This window comes from Bicyclus anynana, chromosome 7 (assembly GCF_947172395.1).
Source record: "Bicyclus anynana chromosome 7, ilBicAnyn1.1, whole genome shotgun sequence".
In the NCBI taxonomy this organism is placed as follows: Eukaryota; Metazoa; Arthropoda; class Insecta; order Lepidoptera; family Nymphalidae; genus Bicyclus; species Bicyclus anynana.
In genome coordinates, this window is record NC_069089.1 from 7771098 (window position 1) to 7792877 (window position 21780).

The following is a 21780-nucleotide window of genomic DNA, read 5'->3' on the forward strand; positions in this document are numbered from 1 at the left end:
GACCGTGTTCTATTTAGAGAAAGAAAACAGAGGAAACAAATAGGAAATCCTGGTTTCCGAGTCCAACTTTACAACAAGTTAGCACAAGACTAACTGGCCCTCCATTTATTTGCCTTGTCTGCTTTGTATTTGAAGTTACAATGCAAACATACATACTTGTGCATTTAATCGAATTATTGTTGTTTGCTCGTGTATGAAATAAATAAACAATATGGTATCTATATAATACGTTTTAGGCAGTTTCACCATAACTGTTAGCATAGTATAAGGATATTTTAATAAAGTCATCATCATTTGTATAACTAAATTTAATGTTTCTTGCAAATAAACGATTCTGATTCTGATTATGATTCTGATCATCATCAACATCATTAACAGCCGATAGATCTCCAATTGTCCACTGCTAGATATATGCCTCTTGTATAGACTTTCAAACACCACAATCTCGAAACGCCAGCATCTAGAATAAGCCTACATGATGGCGTTGGTCCACCTAGTTAATAATGTACTAGCAAGAATGGAAGGTAGGCTAATAAGCCTACCTTCCATCCTGCAGGATAACATGACTGTACTCATGTGGCGTGCACAAGGTATTTGACTAGGGTATGTACTATATGTACAATTTGTACAAAATGGAAAATTCCTTCTCTATTGCAGATTCGTAATGAGTACTCAGGGAGGTACAGCATTTGTGCACCTATAGAGTGCGTTGCTGACTGTACTCCAGTGTTCCCATGCAATACGCGAGGTTAGTACTAGAAGTGGGCACGACAATAATCCAAAAAAAAAACAATTCTGGTGGTAAAATATAAATCTAAAGGTTAAGGATATACATACAATAGTACTTTATATTTTCTAACTATCCGGCCTTATAGAAATTAATATCCATCATGATCATCAGTGATGACATAATGGATAAATTATTCAATATTAATTTTTGATCGCACTGCTAGATATAATATCAATAAACCATGTGATGAATGAAAATAGCTTACAAAGGAAAACTTTAAATGAATTACCTGTATTCATAGCATTGCAAAGGAAATACTTGAAATATAATATTATAAAAACTGTACGAAACATAATGCTATTTTGAACACGTAAATTCATCGCTGTTAGATAGAATTCAATCAAGTAAATTGTACTGTAAAATTATTTTTATGTCAGAACTTTACTAAAAATGTCAAGACTACGATGAAACTATGAGAAGTACGTCTTGAATTTTTAGACACTGACAGAGTCACAGATAATTAATCTTTGACCACAACTTAATGATATTATACGAGTAGCATCTACGATCTATACCATAACACCATAGCATTACATTATCTATTATTTATTTGACTTTGATTTTTGGAGTTTACTCCTTATTAATCGATTTTTCATATATGAAAAAAATATGGAGGTCCTGGGTTCGATCCCCGGCTGGGCTGGGTTGAGGTTTTCTTAATTGCTCCAGGTCTAGTTGGTGGGAGGCTTCGGCCGTGGCTAGTACCATTCTACCGGCCGATGTCATGTAGAAACCGAAAGAGGTGTGGATTTTCATCCTACTCCTAACAATTAGCCCTCTTCAATTTTAGATTGCATCATCACTTACCTACAGATGAGATTGTATTCAATGGCTAACTTGTAAATAATAAAAAAAACTAATTAAAATAGCCTGTGATATGCATGACAATAGTCAAAGGACATCGAACCCTGTACCTCTGTGTTCTAATTCAAATCTTAAACCTTGGATACAGAAAACGTATGGACAAACATATACCTTGGAGTCCTTATTTGCACGATTATGAACATAAATAAAAAGAAATGTTAACTCAAACAACGTTAATTAGTCCCAGCTCCTGCGGAATTTCATGCTTAAGGCATCTGTGAAAAGCTGTCGCTATGTTTTTCAGGAGAATTTCCATTCCGCAAGAATAGAATTTGCATTGTTTAAGCTTTTATATTATAATCATGTACTTATATAACAGAGAAATATTTTGTTTCAGTATTTCAATCTTCATTGTAAGGATTGCAATGAGTTTTATGAAGTAAAAATATATTTAACCATTCAGGATAGTAATATAATTTTAATTTTATGACAAATTATTATGTACGAGTATTTGTTTATAAAATTCGGATAGATATAACAAGACATAAAGTACAAGATATCACAAGAATGCTTTACAATACAAAATTTACAGCTTTGTACAGATAATAACAAAATACATATTAAAACCTGTTTCTATACAATATTAAAACATTAAGTACTAGTAAAAAAACACTATGAAATATGTCAATTTTCAACATAATTTCTGATAAAGTTCGTTTCATGTAGGATGGTGCGGGTGACAGTTCGTTTCACTCTTGAAAGTTTGCCGAGATTCACGATAATACGTCATACATGCAACTGTCACCGTACCCATGCTATCTAAAAACACTGAGAAAAATAATTATGATAAATACAAAATATGATAATTTATACAACACTAACTGACGCCACGCGGTTTCAACCGCGTGGTTCCTGTTCCCGTAGGAGTATGGGGATAATATATAGCCTGTAGCCTTTCTCGATAAATGGGCTATCTAACACTGAAAGAATTTTTCAAATCGGACCAGTAGTTTCAGAGATTAGCGCGTTCAATCAAACAAACAAACTCTTCATTATTCATATTAGTATAGAGTATATAGTATAGATATAGACTTTATTTTCTACTACGGACTTAATTAACCCCTTGTATTCAAAATTGTACTGCTTAGTTGTTTCTTAATAATGCTTCGAAGTGAATTCGCAAAAGTCAATGGTTGTGTTAACAGTTGGACGTAATTTCGCGTCGAAGTCTTCCCACGAGCAAACACCCTCCTCACATATCGATCTGATTGGCTCCTCGTTTAAGTAGAACACCACATTATACTCGCTCGAGCCCTCTTTAACGCATCTGCAAACATGTACAATCATTAGAGAAAACATATCGATTGTATACGGTTACAATATACTGAAGAATCAGGGAGTCGTAGACTTATTTTTTTTTATTTTATTTACAAGTTAGCCCTTGACTACAATCTCACCTGATGGTAAGTGATGATGCAGTCTAAGATGGAAGCGGACTTACTTGTTAGGAGGAGGATGAAAATCCACACCCCTTTTCGGTTTCTACACGACATCGTACCGGAACGCTAAATCGCTTGGCGGTACGTATTCGACGGTAGGGTGGTAACTAGCCACGGCCAAAGCCTCCTACCAGCCAAAAAAAGAGACTAGTAGACTGTACATAGAATTTAATATACTCTACTATGACTTTATGGACTTTATTTTTGACATGACAACGTTTTATAATTCGATGGAGCCGGCTGCATACTCGAATAAGACGACGTCATGCGTCGTCCCTCGCTCTAGGGTTGCTAACTTTTTTTTACAAGAAATAAAGTATATTCTGGTCTATAAAGATTATTAAACAGTATTTTAGAGTAACGAACATTTTCTTTTGAAAACCTTCCTACCTTCTTTCATATACGGCCTCCGTGGCGCAGTGGTATGCGCGGTGGATTAACAAGACGGAGGTCCTGGGTTCGACCCCTGGCTGGGCCGATTGAGGTTTTCTTAATTGGTCCAGGTCTGGCTGGTTCGGTCATAACTAGTTACCACCCTACCGACAAAGACGCCAAGCGATTTAGCGTTCCGGTACGATGTCGTGTAGAAACCGAAAGGAGTGTGGATTTTCATCCAACAACAAGTTAGCCAGGTTCCATCTTAGAGGGCTAGTCGAGGGCTAAATTGTAAAGAATAAATATATATATATATATAATATTTAATTTTAATTCATCCAAATAAAAGCAGAAAGTAAAATACAAAAACCTTTTGCATTGAGAAATGCTTTCACAATCTAAACGACTTTTCAGCGAATGAGACAAATAAAACCATTCTACCTGCAACTAGAACTTTTAAATTTTTAATTATAAAATAACAAAGAAAACTGTAGCACAAAAGATTCTTTGTTAGTTAATAGTTTACTACGGATTGACGAACAATAAGAGCCATTTGATTAAGATACATAGTCCTTGGGCCCAAGCAATGGTGTGCATAAGATTTTAACTAGGGTAGGCATTAATGATTTTAAACTTATTTCGTGGTTGTTCATTATGAATGTTATTTAAACGGGTACATACCACGATACAAAGACAAGATTTTTAATGTCAATATTTCGACCCAGTTGCATGGATCGTGGTCACGACGGGACTGAAGTTGTGAGATGAGAAGTGAAGTCAGCTGTTAGGGGCAGAATCTACCCTCTTTCTTGTTCTTTTTCTTTTTTCAATAACCTCGCGTTTTTGGATATTTAGGCAAACCACACTCACGACATCGCTTTTGTTATTATGCGTATCGCGGTGCCCTCTTGGTGGGTCTAGGTCGAAATATCGACATTAAAAATCTCGTCTTATTATCGAGGTACGTACCCGTTTAAATAACATTCATAGGGTAGGCATTATACGTGCAAATGAAATACGTGTACTTAATGAAATAATTCATTCCTTCTCCAATACAGAGTCATACGTTCTTATCTCTCTTTGCATTCATATTTATTCATGACCATACTCTTAATTTGTGTATGCAAAATTCATGGTGATTTGGACGAAATAATGAACATTGCGGACTATGGTGGCGTTTTCCTATAAAGCCATCTCTCAGACCTCTGCGTGTCAAATAACAAATATGCCCCCCGAAAATTGTCCGACAAGTTTACGACTTGACTTCAAATATTTTTTGTTATCTATTCTGCAAAAAGAGCCGTGATAGCCCAGTGGATATGACCTCTGCCTCCGATTCTGAAGGGCGTTGGTTCGAATCCGGTCCAGAGCATGCACCTCTAACTTTTCAGTCATGTGCATTTTAAGAAATTAAATATCACGTTTCTGCACTCCAAAGAATTTTCTTAATTCCCTGCGTGGTGGACTATTATCCTAAAACCTCTCATTCTGAGAGGAGATTCGAGTTTAGCAGTGAGCTGAATATGGGTTGATAATGATGATGAAGATTCTGTAAAAATCCATTTTCACTTGAATATCACATATATAAACTTAAAGCAGTCGTTTAATAATAAATATAAATTATAAAATAATAAATTAATAAATTAATATTCTCCTAGGCCCAACGACAATTAAATACACTAACCTGTTTAGAACGGCTACAAGATTGGCAGAGAACACAGATATCTTGCTAGTCCTCCATTTCCGATCCCGATCCCGATTTGCACCGGTTAATGGATTGCTATCTTTGAAAAGCCCCAAAGCCGTGTACATTTGATCCAACATCGTCGAATGAGTTACGTAAGCGACAATTTTATTTCCCCCGCCTTTCGTGACACTTTCGAAGTTTGTGAACAGGTCTCCTAATGGGACTTTGCCGAAAACTTCGTTCACGGCTGTACCGTAACTGTTTCTGTAATAATGCCTTAAATCTTGTTCATACTCGAGAACTTCCAGATCGTCCTTGGTGAAGAGGGCACACCAGGGACTACTTTTGCGGTCAACCGCAGACCAGGTGTAACGACACAAGTCGTACAACGCCGTTACGTTTTCATCAGTAAGGCTATATTCTATACCGCTTCTGCGTTGTATCCTATCTTTTGTCTGTGGATAAAATATATGCTTTTTTATTATACACATCCTGTATGAAGAATAATGAAGAAGAAATAGAGACATGCCGTGTCTTTATCTAAAACTAGCTAACGCCGCGCGGTTTCACCCGCGTGATTCTCGTTCCCGTAAGAACACGAGGATAATATATAGCCTTTCTCGATAAATGGGCTATCTAACACTGAAAGAATTTTTCAAATCGGACCAGTAGTTCCTGAGATTAGCGCGTTCAATCAAACAAATAAACAAACTAACTCCTCAGCTTTATATATAAGTATAGATGTATTTGAAGTGATCATTTCCTATTGGAGGGTTAACCGCTTCGTAACGTAACGAGTTACGGCACCACTCTGTCTGACTTTCTTTTCTCCCACGCAATCGGCAGCAGATTTAAGATATCACTTCTGTCGAGCGTTTTTTTGGAGTTTACTATGGAGTGGTATGAAAAAAATATGGGCAGTAAAATTCGATGAACGAATGACAGCGTTAGGTTTTTTGTGCGCAACCTATTCTGCACACCTTTCACTGTGCCTGCGGCCTGCTGCTCCTCGGTCGCGCTTTCACTTTTCAGGCGTGGGTATTAAGATGTACATGTATGCTGTGGCGCAACATACAACTATTTAGACAGTCGATCTGAAAGAGTAAACTCCATTTGTTCCTCGGAGCTGACACACACTTTTTTTTTAATATACCTACATATTAGGTACAACAATATCACCAAAATAAACATACAATAATATGCATTAACAATTGTTATATTAAAATTAACGTATTTATTTGTATAGGTATAGGATCTTTACAAACAAGAAATGTCAGTAACTTACACACGAGTATGTCAGCAGTAACTTACCGCTAGATATTCGGAATTTTTCAAGTATTTCGCAGACTCTACATAAACGGCTGGATTACTTTTAACATTTTTTTGGTAAGCACCGCAAGTGGAGTATGGCTAAAATATAACAAACAAAATACAGTAATATTATTCACGTGTAGTATAATAAGATTAGTATAACGAAAATAATTTAAATGTAGTACAGAATGTAAATTAAGATGTTAAAAAAATATACAAGTTTATGCGCACGAGCTATATATTTATTAAAAAAAATAAATTTAAAAATGAGTTTTTAATATAAATTTTGACTGAAAAGTCTTTGTATTTACAGTTCGTGCGCTATAGCCTGGTGCGGGCGACAGTTAGTTTCACTCTTGAAAGTTTGTCGCGATTCACGATATTGCACCATACACAGCGCACATAGTATGAGATACTTTAAATAAACTTACGTTCATTACATCTAGCCCAGGTTTCGCTTCATCGATGATTAAATTTGGAACACCCAAGCCTGAGACTAAAGACTCAATGCTTTTCTCAATCCAAATTCCTTTAGCTGATCTGAATTTATAACTGCCTTTCGGAAGGTGGTCCAATAGGCTCGGAAATGTTTCTTTCAAACGATTACCAATACGGGTCATTTCTTGTCGACCTTCCTCCGTAATATCTATTACGCCATCAAAGAATTTGCTATCGAATTTCCAATCCCGGAGGTTGTCAACATCCTGAGCACAAAGCGAACTGTGACCGTTCTCGTAGCTTTCTACGACGTAGTTTCGAATGGGTAGTGCTGCTTTAATTTTTTCACTGAAGTGGGAGCTTGGTTTTCTTTTTCCATGACGGTACATGCCCCATATGCTGACAGGATTGCATCCTACAAGAAAAAATAAAACAAACATTTTAAATCTCGATATCTTATTAAGCTACTGCATAGCCTTTATCGCGGGCTTTAAGCGCGGCGACCGAATCAAGAAATTCCGTAACCAAAATAAACCTAACAAGCCGTGTTAACACATTTTAACACAAACTAAGGGGCTAAACTTAATAAACCAGAATTCAATTCCAGCTCGACGTAAAGACATCTTTTTTTTTATTTATTTATGATGAGTCACCCCTTCGGATCGGACTCATCACCCCTCGGTGATGAGTCCGATCGCTTTACCGTTGAGCTATTGAGGACACACGTTACACCATTATGACTTATTATACTGACGTAGATAATTCTTGACTACGTCATTTTACATCAAGTGACAGTGATGATTATTTCAATGAAATTACGTAAAAAACGGGTTTTCGTTGAAATAATCGTACCATTTGCTACTACCACTTATATATTACTGCTACTTAAAATGAAGATACTTTATGTCATTTCGTTGAAAATACGATGTTAGATTAGTGCATAAACAAAAATACGATGAAAATCAATGTAGTGACTCATTGTTTGAATACACTGAGATACATAATAACTCTGCAGGTGATATTGTAGTCAAAGGCTAACCTGTAAAGAATAAAAAAAGCTTCGTCTTGCTATCGCAGGTTTATGTATCGAACATTTTTAAAATATCGTGATCTGAACTAACCTGTTAATTTAATAACGGAATCTCTGATGTCGCCTCGCACAGAATTGTATGCCGTTTCAGTAGAAAAGTATTTATAAGGACATCCTGTGTTCCAATAGCAATAGTTAGAGGCTGCCTCGTGAATGCACAGGAATGTAATTACTAAGATCGTTTTCATTTTGAATTGAATAAAATGCAATAGCGCCTTATTAATTTCAGAATGCTCTCTCTTTAAAAGTTTAATATAGACTAAGATGATTTCAATTGCATTGCTTAGGACATCATAACTGGTTTGGAAAAAATATCTGTTCATGTGAGTCTAATGACCTTTAAAAATCTCGATTGATATTAAAATAAAAAGACTTCTCATCTTTTTAATACATTTATTATAACAACATTATAATAGCGTATGTCCAATGGTTAGGGTGTATATTTTATACATTATTATCAAATATTGACTGTTTTTTATTAAAAAAATTAAATATCGTGTCTCAAACGGTGAAGGAAAACATCGTGAGGAAACCTGCATACCAGAGAATTTACTTGCGTGTGTGAAGACTGCCAATCCGCATTGGGCCAGCGTGGTGGATTATTGGCATAACCTCTCTCATGCTGAGAGGAAACTCGAGCTCAGCAATGAGCCGAATATGGGTTGATAACGATAACGATAACGACTGTAAAGTATTATTAAAATACGCTAGATTCGTGCGATCTATACGATGCCGATCAGTGGACGCACGTGTATGACTTTCTATACAAAGAATAATAAAATCCGTTTGATGCGATGCGTCCGATAGATACGTACGGTGTGGATCTGTGGACTGTGGACTATTTTTATCAGTTAGGCTTATCAGTTAGGCTATTCTGTAACTATATTTTAATAACTCGCAAGAGTGAGTTTCGAATTCACTTGCGAGTTATTATAAAAACCTCGTTAGAAAATAGCCGTGCAGATTTAAGTTCTTAGAGGGGAGAGGATAAAGAGATTAGATACACTACGCTGCTATATAAAAAAATTGGCTGGTGGGAGGCTTTGGCCGTGGCTAATTACCACCCTACCGACAAAGAAGTACCGCCAAGCGATTTAGCGTTCTGGTACGATGTCGTGTAGAAATCTTAAGGGGTGTGGATTTTCATCCTCCTCCTAATAAGTTAGCCCGCTTCCATCTTAGATTACATCATCACTTACCATCAGGTGAGATTGTAATCAAGGGCTAACTTGTAAAGAATTTAAAAAAAACAAAGTTATATAGCTAACTTTTACAAGCTTTACCAATAAAAAAGGTACACTTTGATCGAATATAATTATAAAGTGGAAATATATTTGCTTTCGGTATGTTTGATTACGATGTACAAATAAAATGAAATTAAACCCAGTGAATGTTTAACATGACTTTTCAACAAACAAACTTCACAAACGTTGAACGATTTAATACAATTTCAGAATAAAATATATTTATTTACTGATTTATTTTATACTAGCCAACGTTCCGCGATTTCATCTGCGTATCCACGTTCCCCGTGTGAATTCGAGGATAAAATATAGACACTCACAAATGACGTAGCGTTTTGGTGTCAATTCATGTTCTCTATCTCTGTCTATTTAACACAATACTATAGACAGAGAGCGATAGATACGAAGCTCACACTGTCGAAGTGATAAAAATATCGTTACAGAATAGCTTTCCTGCGGGCTTATTCACTATCTTTGACGTATGCTAGTTGACATTATACGAAATTGAGATTCTATGTAAAAATGTCATCCGGTACTTACTGGTGAATATCACACAGGTAAATGATATTTTATCAATTAATTTGATGTTTATCTCAATAGGTTGATAATATAGACGAAATTAGTGAATAGGCCAGCTGGTCTATAATATCTACTGCCTTTCTACTAACCCTACCACAATCCAAACTTCTTAATTAGCTATCAGACAACCTCGCAGCCTTCATCAAATAAGGCTATCCAGGCTTACGTTCTAATATTAATAATTTATCTTGAATAATAAAATGCTTGAAGTGTATCAGATAGTTCCTAAGTAGTAAGTACTGAGCTAGATGACAAAACGAAAATAAATCTCTCTACTATTTTTATATCGCTTGAGAATGCCCGCTCGGCAATAGTCGATTGTAAAATATTGCATCCATATTTTATTCTTTGCGCTGGGAAAATATATATATACTTTTATTGTTTACTATTTTATTCAATAAATTTATTACATTTTTATTTATAACTTATAATTCCATCTATTACAGTACACTGTACATTGTCATATCGCTATTTTTATATGTTTGTCTGCTACATTGTTTACCTGTTTTTTGGATTAAATTTCTTTACAATTATCATCGATCGTAGATCGTTAGATGGGCCTCAAGGCGTCGCGGTATTGTCATTGGTTTCGCACATTGAGTACGTCGTCACTCGTAACACATTTCTCTTTATTCATGTTATGGTTTGTGTTTTTACACTTCCAAAACGAACACGAAGGCATAATTTAGTGATTAAAATAAAAAAAAAACAGTAAATATTTTTTTAAGTCCACGTCCACTCACAGCATGCGCTTGTTACATAAGATGTGCATGCACGTCTTTGGGTAATAACATAAAATTGTGCGTAAACTTTAACTGGAGGGGCCCATGTAACGATTTATATCGATTACAATAATAATATGATTATAGCTAGCACACATTGTTATATTTATTGACTTCTCTATGATAAAATAAGATATTGTAACTTTATTATAAATGCAAATGTGTTGTTTGTTACGCATTTCACCTGAACTACTAAGCCGATCTTAAAAATCCTTTCACCAATAGAAAGCTGCATTATCAGCAAGTGACATAGGATATATTCTACCGTCATATTTCCACATGAACGGGACTTACGTATGTGAAACCGTGGCTAGTATTTGTATAAAACAAAGTCGACAAAATAAAAATATTATTTACGACATTGTATTATAAAAGTAATTTTGTATATTGTTATGTAATCAGGATTCTGTAATAGCAACATGTATTATCTTTATATTTCTTATAATTTTGGAATATTATTGCAAATAATCCGTCCCCTTCGTAATGTGGTCTTGAATAGGTAACGTTTCCCTCGAACATGTGGTAAATCATTGAGTTACTACGCATTACTTACTAGAGATGCTGCACCAAAATAATTTTAAACTAAAGTCTTGTATCAACATAGAAACTGCATACGGCCAGCAGTATTTGCTGCAGTTAGCTGGTGGGAGGCTTCGGCCGTGGCTAGTTACCACCCTACCGACAAAGACGTACCGCCAAGCGATTTAGCGTTCCGGTACTATGTCGTGTAGAAACCGTAAGGACTGTGGATTTTCATCCTCCTCCTAACAAGTTAGCCCGCTTCCATCTTAGATTACATCATAACTTATCATCAGGTGAGATTGTAGTCAAGGGCTAACTTGTAAAGAATAAAAAAAAAGTTAAAATATAAGTCAAGTCATATCATACTATTGAAAAATATGCAGTTTTCTCGCTCGCTTAGCATAGCCAACATGTCGTCTTCGGAGTGTAGCGATATCGCCGCAGTTAAACGGAACGCAGATGAAAGAGTGGTGTCTCTAGAACGTAGTACATAGTATCTCAATGCCGTAAATCAATGTCCCGTGCTTCATATGCACACAATGGAAGCGAGACGGTTTTAATTTTTACGTAGCGTGAAAAATCAAGTGTGCATGCCTTCTTAAAGATAGAGCGTGGGTAAACGAGCAAGAAACTCGTACTTTTTTATTGTCTTTTATTTTTTGTTTATTTTCTATTCATGTTTTTCGCTTCGCCTACATAGTGTCATCCGCTGACGTAATCATTCAACTTTGTCATGATAAAATACTGTGTGTTTTTCTACTGTTATTTTTTATAAATTAAAATTCATCTTCATTAAATTCGCCTTCGTGAGAGCCGTGAGAGCCCTGGATATGATTTCTGCCTCCGATTCCGGAGGGTGCAGATTCGAATCTGGTCCGGGGCGACTCCAACTTTTCAGTTAAGTGTTTGGTTAGCAATACTTACACAATTAAGTTGTAATTACTGATGTAGCTATCTACATTCTACATGGTTAATTCGTTTGTTCTTTAAGTGATATTAGTTTAGTTTTTTGAGGCAAAACTCGTTCGAAGAAACACCTATATTTCTGCAGGACCATCTTTCAATGGACGTAGGGATTGTCAATAAATAAAAGGCGTATTAAAATTATGAATTTATACAACTTTACAACTTATAATTAAAAATAAGACAGAAGATACAAACACTTCTCAGCAATTTCACTGGGCTTAGCATTTTCTTATTGTTAAGTGAAAATGTAGTTTGTAATGCAGTTTAACATATTCGAGAATTAACTCAGTAGTCGAAACATTTTATTAATCCGACTAGCCCGAGATATATAGTTGTTCGGAAATACCACGGAAACCATAGATTGAGGACAACCATAGGAGCTTAGGTATTGCTCAATAACCTCCTATATTCTACCACGTTCTTCGAAATACCAACTTTTTGTAGATTAAAATTTAAGTAGCTCACTTTTGTCTTAATCAAGGATTTTTTTACAAAAAAACATTAAAAAGCGCTTTATTTATACAGTGTATGTACCTACCCGTTATCTACATAAAATAAACAACAGTGCATTATTAGTTTTCTACCGCGAAAACCTAATAAATATGTGTGATATGAATAAAACATGTTGTGACGTCTTTTTCTAGTTTAAACTTTATGTGAGTAATTTTTGTCTTATTCTAAGATTTATTTTATAAAAATTACAGAAAATATATAAAAAAGATGGTCCATTTCAGATCCACTATTGTACCCCGTATCATTAAAATTTTAAAAATACAAGGATTTTATTAAAATCTAAATAAGTGAATAAATCTAATTAAATAAAAAGAAATAAATATAAATTAAAACCCAACTTTTTGAGTTATACCAAGATGGCGCCCATAAAGCGACTATGACATGACAATTGACAGCAAACGTCAAATCGACTACTGCGTTGAAAACATCATCAATCCGCCATTATTACCCATATTAGTGTTACATTTCTTGGGAGAGAATGAATATTATTTCGAAAGAATTAAAGAAATTTGTATAAACAAAAAGTAGTTAAAAAAAACATTCTTTTAATTCCGCCAGGGTTACAATGACTGATCCTGAGCTCGATACAATTTTGGACAATCACCTTTGCTTTATTAATATCTACTGATGAACTATCAGTATCTATTCTATGTTATGAACTTCAGTATTTGTTTTCCACCGCGAAAACCTAACAAATACTCGTGATGTAACGTGTTGTGTCGCCCTACTTCCATCTTCCTATTTGAAAGCATCACATCACGTTTCGCTACACCGGCGTATCCTCGGGAGATATTGACTCTACAACAATTGCAACACGCAAGTTTCCCCATACAGCTTTGTTTGGCTTTCGCGGAGTACATTAAGTTTCTTGTTTATCGTATCATTTGTACTTCCGCAAAGTTTGATACGTCTTTTTAATATTTTAAAATGTATATGTCGCAGTAAGACAGCTCTTTCGCGAGCTTATGACTACGCGATTGACAAAAATGCTCTAGGGGGTGCAGAAATTGCGTGGAATCGGGGGATGGGATAAGGTTGTTATCAAAAAATGTATTTTCTGTGCCCGCTTTCACTACAGTCCCAACATTTCATTAAACTTGGTAATTTTATTAAATACAATTACATCAATAAACTCAAGTATTATAATTATATTCTTAGCAAGATAGCGATCAATAGCTTTTGTATAACCTATACACTATACAGCCTTACTATAACTAGCCCTAATAATATATAGCATATATAGGCTTTATCTATCTTGCAGCGACAGAACCGTGATAGCCCAGTGGATATGACCTCTGCCTCCGATTCCAGAGGGTGTGGGTCCGAATGAGGTATGCACCGCCAACTTTTTAGTAGTATGCATTTTATGAAATTATCACGTGTCTCAATCGGTGAAGGAAAAACATTGTGAGGAAACCTGCATACCAGAGAATTATCTTAATTCTCTGCGTGTGTGAAGTCTGACAATCCGCTTTGGGCTAGCGTGGTGGACTATTGGCCTAACACCTCTTATCTGAGAGGAGACTCAAGCTCAGCAGTGAGCTGAATATGAGTGGCTAATGATGACGATGATAAACTGCGACACATATATTCTAAAAATCAATTATTATCACTTTGCTATTTTTAAAAATGAAATAATTTCATCATTGTTTTTTTTTTCTGCAAAAAACTACTGCTTTTACTAAGTCGGTGCAACGTGTACGTCTGCAAAAACTAGATGTATTTTTAAGCAAAACAGAAGTCTATAGAAGCATTTAGGAATGGCCTGAATTGGTTTTCAAATTGCTGCCACGAGCAGACTCCGTTGTCACACATCGAAGTAACTAACTTTTCATTTGAGTAGAAAACTATCTTGTAGTCTTCTTTATTGTCAATTAAACACCTGAAACAATATATATAAGTAACTTATATTAAAATAATCGTGATTTATTAATAAGGATGCAGGCGGCTCAGCATCGTGATGTTTGTCCCTACAAAAGGCCTAAGTCCTGCTGTGGACGTCCATCGGCTGACATGATGATGATGATGATCATGATAATGATTATTAAGGTATTTTTAAGTAAAAAAAATATTTTTACGTCACATCTCGCGAACCTTTTGCGTTATATTGCCGAAAGTTCCCACTTTGGTACATGTTTATTTTTTAATTTTACATGCAACTAATAATATACAGTTACACTGAATTTTAAGGTTAAACACACTTGATACTTACATATATACCTATACATTATGATAACATATAGACATAATAAATATATAGTAAACTATCCCACACCCAGCGATTTCACCTGCATACTTCCCGTTCCCGTAAAGATACGGGAATAAAATATAGCCTATGACACACCCAAATAAAGTAGCCTTCTAATGGTAAAAAAAAATACTTTTTTTTTTTAAATTAAAAAAAAATTATAGGAAGTATGTGGCAAAATGCCTTTTTCTTTTTTTTTATGCCACATATTCCATGGCGTTCTTCTTTTATTGCTCTAACTATAAGACATACATATTATTATTATATAGAATTTAATATTGTAGTATGTGGCACTATCAAAAAATAAAGATATTTCTTTTTTCTTAAATCTTGAGATTACCCCTGCAAGACCACAAAGTTTACCTCTTTATAATATTATAGTATAGATATCGTAATAATGTGACACAAAATATTTGGAAACGCCGAGGAGTCAAAGAGCTTTGCAAAGAAGCTCAATAGATGCCCATATCCCAACGTTTATTCAAACATTTTATTGTAAATATTCAAATTCCTTTATATTGTGTATGACGGCTGCAATATCGTTGAACCTTTTTTCGTCGCATAAAAGACGTACAAAAGTCGCATAAACGGTAGTATAGCAAAATATATGTTTAAAATTCCGATATATTTATTAATTAACTAATTATAATTATTCCTTTGATCATAATTTACGGTAATCCGGAATTAATATTCCTATCTATCTATTATTTACAAAAGAAAACTAGTCAAAAATGTAATAAATGAAAGTGAAATATCTGAGTGCAAACTAAAAAACAACCTTAGTTACAAAGTCGCAAAATAAAACCGTTGTATTTCAGTTATCTAGAGTGCGTTTTTTTTATTTCAAAGAAAATATTTCCGGAATACGAAGTAATAAAATTGTCTTTAAAATTTGTAGAATTGTTTTCTACGGCTGAAAGCGAAAATAGTTAAACTTTTTATTCCTCCTGTAACTTGGCACTACACCGCGTTTGAATACCTAAGTTAACCACAGATTTTATTGATTTATCATTCGATTATTATTAGAACATCTGGCCTATTCACTATTTCGGTCTTTATTATCAACCACTTGACAAAGTGTCATCTATATGCTATATGATATCCAACAGTAAGCACCGGATGACATTTGAAATTTGTATGATAGTATGTGGATGACATTTTGTCAATCGATTTGTGTTATTTTGGTCTTTAATATCAACCAATAAAAACCAAAATAGGCCAGCAGATCACAATAAAATCTAGTATAGGAAAAGTCTCATAATCACTAACCTATTTAACACTGCAATTAAATTTCCACCGAACGGCGCCGTCATGGTCGATCTCCATTTCCTGTTCGGATCTCTATATAGAGCGGTCAAAGGAAATTTATCTCTGTACCATCCAAGAGCGCTATACAGCATGTCCATCATGGTAGCGTGTGTGAAATACGTTGTTAATTTCCTGTGTTTATTCACTTTAGCATTAACAAATGTCTTATACAAGTCGCCCATAGGTATTCGCCCGAATCTCTCATTCATCGGCGTACCGTGACCGTTTCTATAGTAATGTCTCAGATCGCTGTAGTACTCTATCATAGAGAGATCTTCTTTTGTAAATAAGGCGCACCACGGACTGCCAGTATAGTCTTTATCAGACCATGTGTACCGACACAGGTCGTACAATGATGTTATATTTGTGTTTGTTAGAACGTAATCAATGCCAGTGCGTTTTTGAATACCATCTATAAGCTGAAAGAAGATCATTATCGTCATTAACAAGCCATATTCTTCGCACTATTGAGCACAAGATTCCTCTCAGAATACAAACTTTAAGCTAATAGTTCACTATGTTGACCAAATGCTAATTGGCAGACTACACACACGTAGAGAATTCTGAAAATTCTCAGGTCCCTATAGGTTTTCTCGCGATGTTTGTCCTTCACCGTTTGAGACGCGTGATATTTAATTTCTTATAATACACAAACTGAATAGCTAGAGTTGCATGCCCTGGACTGGATTCATACCTATGCCCTCTGAATCGGAAGCAGAGGTCATGTCCACTGAGCTATTACGGCTCTAAGAAGCAATATAATCTTACATTTATCATTATCAACCCATATTCGGCTCACTGCTAGGCTCGATTCTCCTCTCAAAACGAGAGGGGTTAGGCCAATAGTCCACCACGCTGGCCCATGCGGATTGGCAGACTTGACAATTTAGAAAATTCTTTGGTATGCAGGTTTCCTCACGATGTGTTTCCTTCACCGTTTGAGACACGTGATATGAACTGAAAAGTTTGAGGTGCATGCCCCGGACCGGATTCGAACCCACACCCTCCGTAATCGAAGGCAGAGGTCATATCCTCTGGTCTATCACGGCTCCACCACTACCACGGCTAAATCTTACATTAACACACGCTATTTATATCTTTATCTAACTTGTATTTTAATATTTTATCGGTACGTAGAAGAAAACAGTTGTTAATTAAAAAAAATACAATTTGATTTATTATGTGACCTTATTTAATACTTACTGCGGTAAATTCTGGCGAGCGTTGGTATTTTTTTGATTCCTTGTATGTAGCTGGATTTTGCTTTACGCCTACCATATACATAGGGCAGGCTTCATAAGGCTACAATTACATTTATTTATTGTATTAATAGATAGATTGTCATAATTTTCAGCGTTTTTTAAGGCCACATAAAGTAGCCTTTGTGATTCCAAATCATGAGGTTTATACACATATATAGGCTTTCTACTGGTAAAAGAATTTTCAAAATCGATTAAGGGGTTATTTATAAAGTGGTAATCACTGGATCTATCCAGAGATTACCCCTTTATAATATAAGTAGTGCGCTAATTTAGGAGCTATGGATTTTATAGAATTAACTAGCGGACTCGTGTGCACTTCTTCCCTACCCCGTCCCTTACCCTACCTACTCTACCCCCATCCTAAATATTCTATAATAAAAATTCTAAAGTGTGCAGATTTCCTCACGATGTTATTCCTGCACCATTTGAGTGACAAGACAAGTGATATTTAGTTTCTGAAAATGCACATAACTGATAAGTTGGAGGTGCATGCCCCGGATCAGATTCGAACCTTCGGCCTCCGAATCGAAGGCAGAGTTCATATTCACTGGGTTATCACACCTCAAATATTTAGATTATATTATAAAAAATGATATAGCTTATATTTATAAATAAATATGTCTAAAGTTACAAAAATAAAGGTAGGTGTTTAAATCGATATTTTTCCTATATTATGTACCTACAAGAGTCACTAGAAACAGTCAAATTTGATTTTTCTAAAGTAAACTAAGATTTTAACTTCATTTGATAGTTAAAAGAATACTACTTATTAAATTGAATTGAGTAGATATGAGGTAATTGTTTTCCAAAACAGGTTACTTATCTAATACGATATCAACGTTTCTCAGAAAATGTTGTTAAATGTTCTTACTGTTTACAATTAATCACACTGACCACAACGATAATACACGTAGGTATATTTACATCAAAGCGTATACGTGTACGTGTAGGTATTATTACGTAAATTATACGTGCAGAATCAATACATACGAGTATTAATAAAATTGCATTGTCTGTCTGTGATTTCAAAATAACTGTCTTTTCAAATGCTTTTAGCTATCATCATTTTCAACCCATATTCGGATCACTGCTGCGCTCGAGTAGTCTCTCAGAATGAAAGGGATTAGGCCAATAGTCCAACACGCTGGCACAATGCGGATTGGCAGACTTCACACATGCAGAGAATTAAGAAAATTCTCTGGTATGCAGGTGTCCAAGAGAAACGTGATATTTAATTTCTTAAAATGCACACATTTGAGAAGTTGGACGTGCATGCCCCGGACCAGATTCGAACCCACACTCTTCGGAATCGGAGCAAAAGTTCATATCCACTGGGCTATCACGGCTCTTTAGCTATTTACACTATACTAAATTATCATCAAGTTTTTTTTAAATAATTGTATCTATGTCTTTCTCTTTGTCCATCGAATCTCTGGAACAGCTAAACCAATTTAAATGGGACTTTCACTGAAAGATAAAGGAGCTTATGTAGCAGCACATAGGCTAGTTCTTATCTCGATTAAGTATTTTGTTCCGCAGGATTAGTGAAAAACAGAGTTTCACACGTACGAAGCCGCGAGCGTCCGTTAATATTTTAAAAATGTCAGTATTTAAAGTCTTTGTAACTTACCGCCATTATATCGTACTGAGAATTTGAGTTCTCGACAAGTAATGATTCATTCGAAACACCTTTAACGAAGCCTTCGACACCATCCTCTACCCAGTGTCCATAAGCCGGTCGTAAAGAATAGCTCTCATCTTCGAGATCCGTTAGTAATTCCTTATACGCTTCTTTTAATCTTCTCCCTATTCCCATTATCTCTTGATAACCCTCGGCAGTAAGCATGTGTTGTCGTTCGAATAAGCCATTATCGAGTTCCCAATCACGTAAATTTTCAACATCTTGAGTACACATTGAACCTTTCCCTTGACTGTGGCTAGTCGTTATATAATCTCGTAGCACCAACGCTTCTAACATATTTCTTGCAAAATCGACTCCTGGACTTCGTTTGCCATGTCTTATGATAGCCCAAATACTAATAGGTTCGCATCCTATTATAATAAAAAAATATGATACATTGCGATGAAGTTTTTTTGGCTGGTGGGAGGCTTCGGCCGTGGTTAGTTACCACCCTACCGAAAAAGACGTACCGCCAAGCGATTTAGCGTTCCGGCACGATGTCGTGTAGAAACCGAAAGGGGTATGGATTTTTATCCTCCTCCTCACAAGTTAGCTCGGTTCCATCTTAGATTGAATCATACTATTAGGTGAGATTGTAATCAAGGGTTAACTTGTAAAGAATAGAAAAAAAAAAAGTTTCATTTCTAAACATTTAAATTAATGTCGGCTTAAAATTGGCTTACGAATAAACAATTTATAACTGATTTTGTAACGTGTTGGATTGACTTTATCATCGCACTGGTTCATTGCTTCACTAAATTAATCAATCAATAACTTTACCATCGAGTAACACTTCAGCCAAATAATACAATAATGATTGTTTCTTATTTAAAGAAATCGAATAATTTACAAATAACCAAGAAACACGCGGTTAGTTTAATTTTAGAGAGTCGAGGGTCAAAAGTGTCATTGGGCAGTGAGCCCGTTCTTTGACCCAGGTCGCGAGTTCGATTCCGATCAACTGAACTCAGCAGAACCTGCCTTCCGAACCGGTGGTAGATTCTTTACAGAAAGTCATCTGACGTATCAAAAGTGCTTGTAAACTGAGCCTACTTGAAAAAAATGAATTTTGAATTTTTGAATTTTATTTAATATAAATTTATTATCATCTAGAATCAGTATCTAAAAACAGCATACTTTAAAATAAATAACTTTAAAATAAAGTTTAACGCGTAAAATTCGTGCTATATGCATGCTTGCTTTTTAACCGGAAATGATTATCAAAGTTTATTATTAGTAGGTAGTAATAGAAAGTTTTAACTTTTTATATTACTTAATTATTTTATTTATTTCAATGGCAAATTAGGTTCTCTCATTTACTTACACTCGTTTTTTATTTCATTATATAAATAAATATGATCAATTGACTACTAGGAAAAATGGAAAAAAAAATATTATAACAAATAATTAATTTTTCAAATTATTTTATCTATCCTGATATTTTAAATCAGAGTTTGTTTCTTAACGATTTTTCTTATCTTTTAAAAGAACATTATTAAACTTCGCTTGTACAGCATCGAAATCATAGGCAAAAGCTATATTTGAATTATATTGTTTAGTGTATATGAGTGGGTCATAAGTAGATACTTAACTTACCTTCTATATTCACTTTGGAATCTCTTATATCGCCTCTCACAAGATTGTAAGGTGTTTTACTTGAAAAATACTTATAAACACAGTCGGCATTCCAATAACAGTCCTTGGACGTCCCGGCAGTAAAATTGTAAAATAAAATTAAAAATATAAATTTTATATTAGGATACATCACTTTTTATAATTTTGTCCAATAACACAAACGTCTCTGGTATCACGACCTCGAACGGTCTCAAACTCCCACGCGATACTAACCACACAAATTAGTTATTATTTTCAGCTATAGGCATTTATCTTTTGTTTGTGTTATCTCATTATCTGGAAATAAAAAAAATTACTTAGCTCTTATTCAACTGTATCTCTATAATTTTATTTGGATGTGATACCAAAAATCAGTGTTTTGTCGAACAATATTGAAAGTAAATGAAATGGAATAAAATTCGATTCCTATATATAAAATCGAGGCACCTCATGATCTCATTGTACTCCCATTGTTAGTTTAATTAGATGGATAATTAACTTAGGGTCTACCTGCTACTTTTCTATACGTCAACCTATTTGATTTGCGTAATTAACCTGATTAATAAATACGAAACTAAAACAGCTAACCTTAAAATAGTATTGTGACGATAAAGTGAGTCACTAAGCGTGCAAATTTCAAGCCTAGAATCTAGAACGAGTATCGTTTTTTTTTAAGAATATTGCCATAGCTTTTTAAGTATGACCATTATTTCTATTCCCCTCCAACTAGTCACGAAGGACTGTACTAGGAGTGGATACGACAATACTCCAACGGGGTGGAGATCGAACCACCACCCTTCGATGATGAGTCCGATCGCCTTATTCCTTAAGCTATTGAGGCTATTAAAGTTTATATTGATTAGGTACTATTACGTATTTCGTGATAGAGGTAAACTAAAGAGAATGCAGTACCAATGTCATCGTTAATAGGTTTAAGTTTGTATACCTACTGCGTCCTAATTATAAGGACCCCCGCTCACTTACAACTTTTAGTTGGCCGACTTAGTCGGCTGATTATAGAACAGGTATAGCGATGCTAAATCACGTACAATTAAAAAGTCGGCCAA

General features: G+C 35.0%; 2 protein-coding genes across 2 annotated transcripts; both read right to left on the reverse strand.

The window, feature by feature from the left end:
• Positions 1-2224: 2224 nt before the first annotated feature.
• On the reverse strand, positions 2225-8247 carry LOC112043694 (multiple inositol polyphosphate phosphatase 1). The gene is made up of 5 exons (XM_024079212.2): positions 8026-8247; positions 6898-7319; positions 6467-6565; positions 5153-5610; positions 2225-2921 (listed from the first exon to the last, which is right to left on the reverse strand). Exons 1-5 carry the CDS (start codon positions 8180-8182, stop codon positions 2750-2752), a joined length of 1308 nt encoding a protein of 435 aa, XP_023934980.2. The 5' UTR covers positions 8183-8247; the 3' UTR covers positions 2225-2749.
• A 5999-nt stretch (positions 8248-14246) lies between these two features.
• LOC112043702 (multiple inositol polyphosphate phosphatase 1-like) lies at positions 14247-21088 on the reverse strand. Its single transcript, XM_024079220.2, has 5 exons — positions 20696-21088; positions 19049-19470; positions 17360-17458; positions 16118-16575; positions 14247-14482 (listed from the first exon to the last, which is right to left on the reverse strand). Exons 1-5 carry the CDS (start codon positions 20862-20864, stop codon positions 14326-14328), a joined length of 1305 nt encoding a protein of 434 aa, XP_023934988.2. The 5' UTR covers positions 20865-21088; the 3' UTR covers positions 14247-14325.
• Positions 21089-21780: the final 692 nt, after the last annotated feature.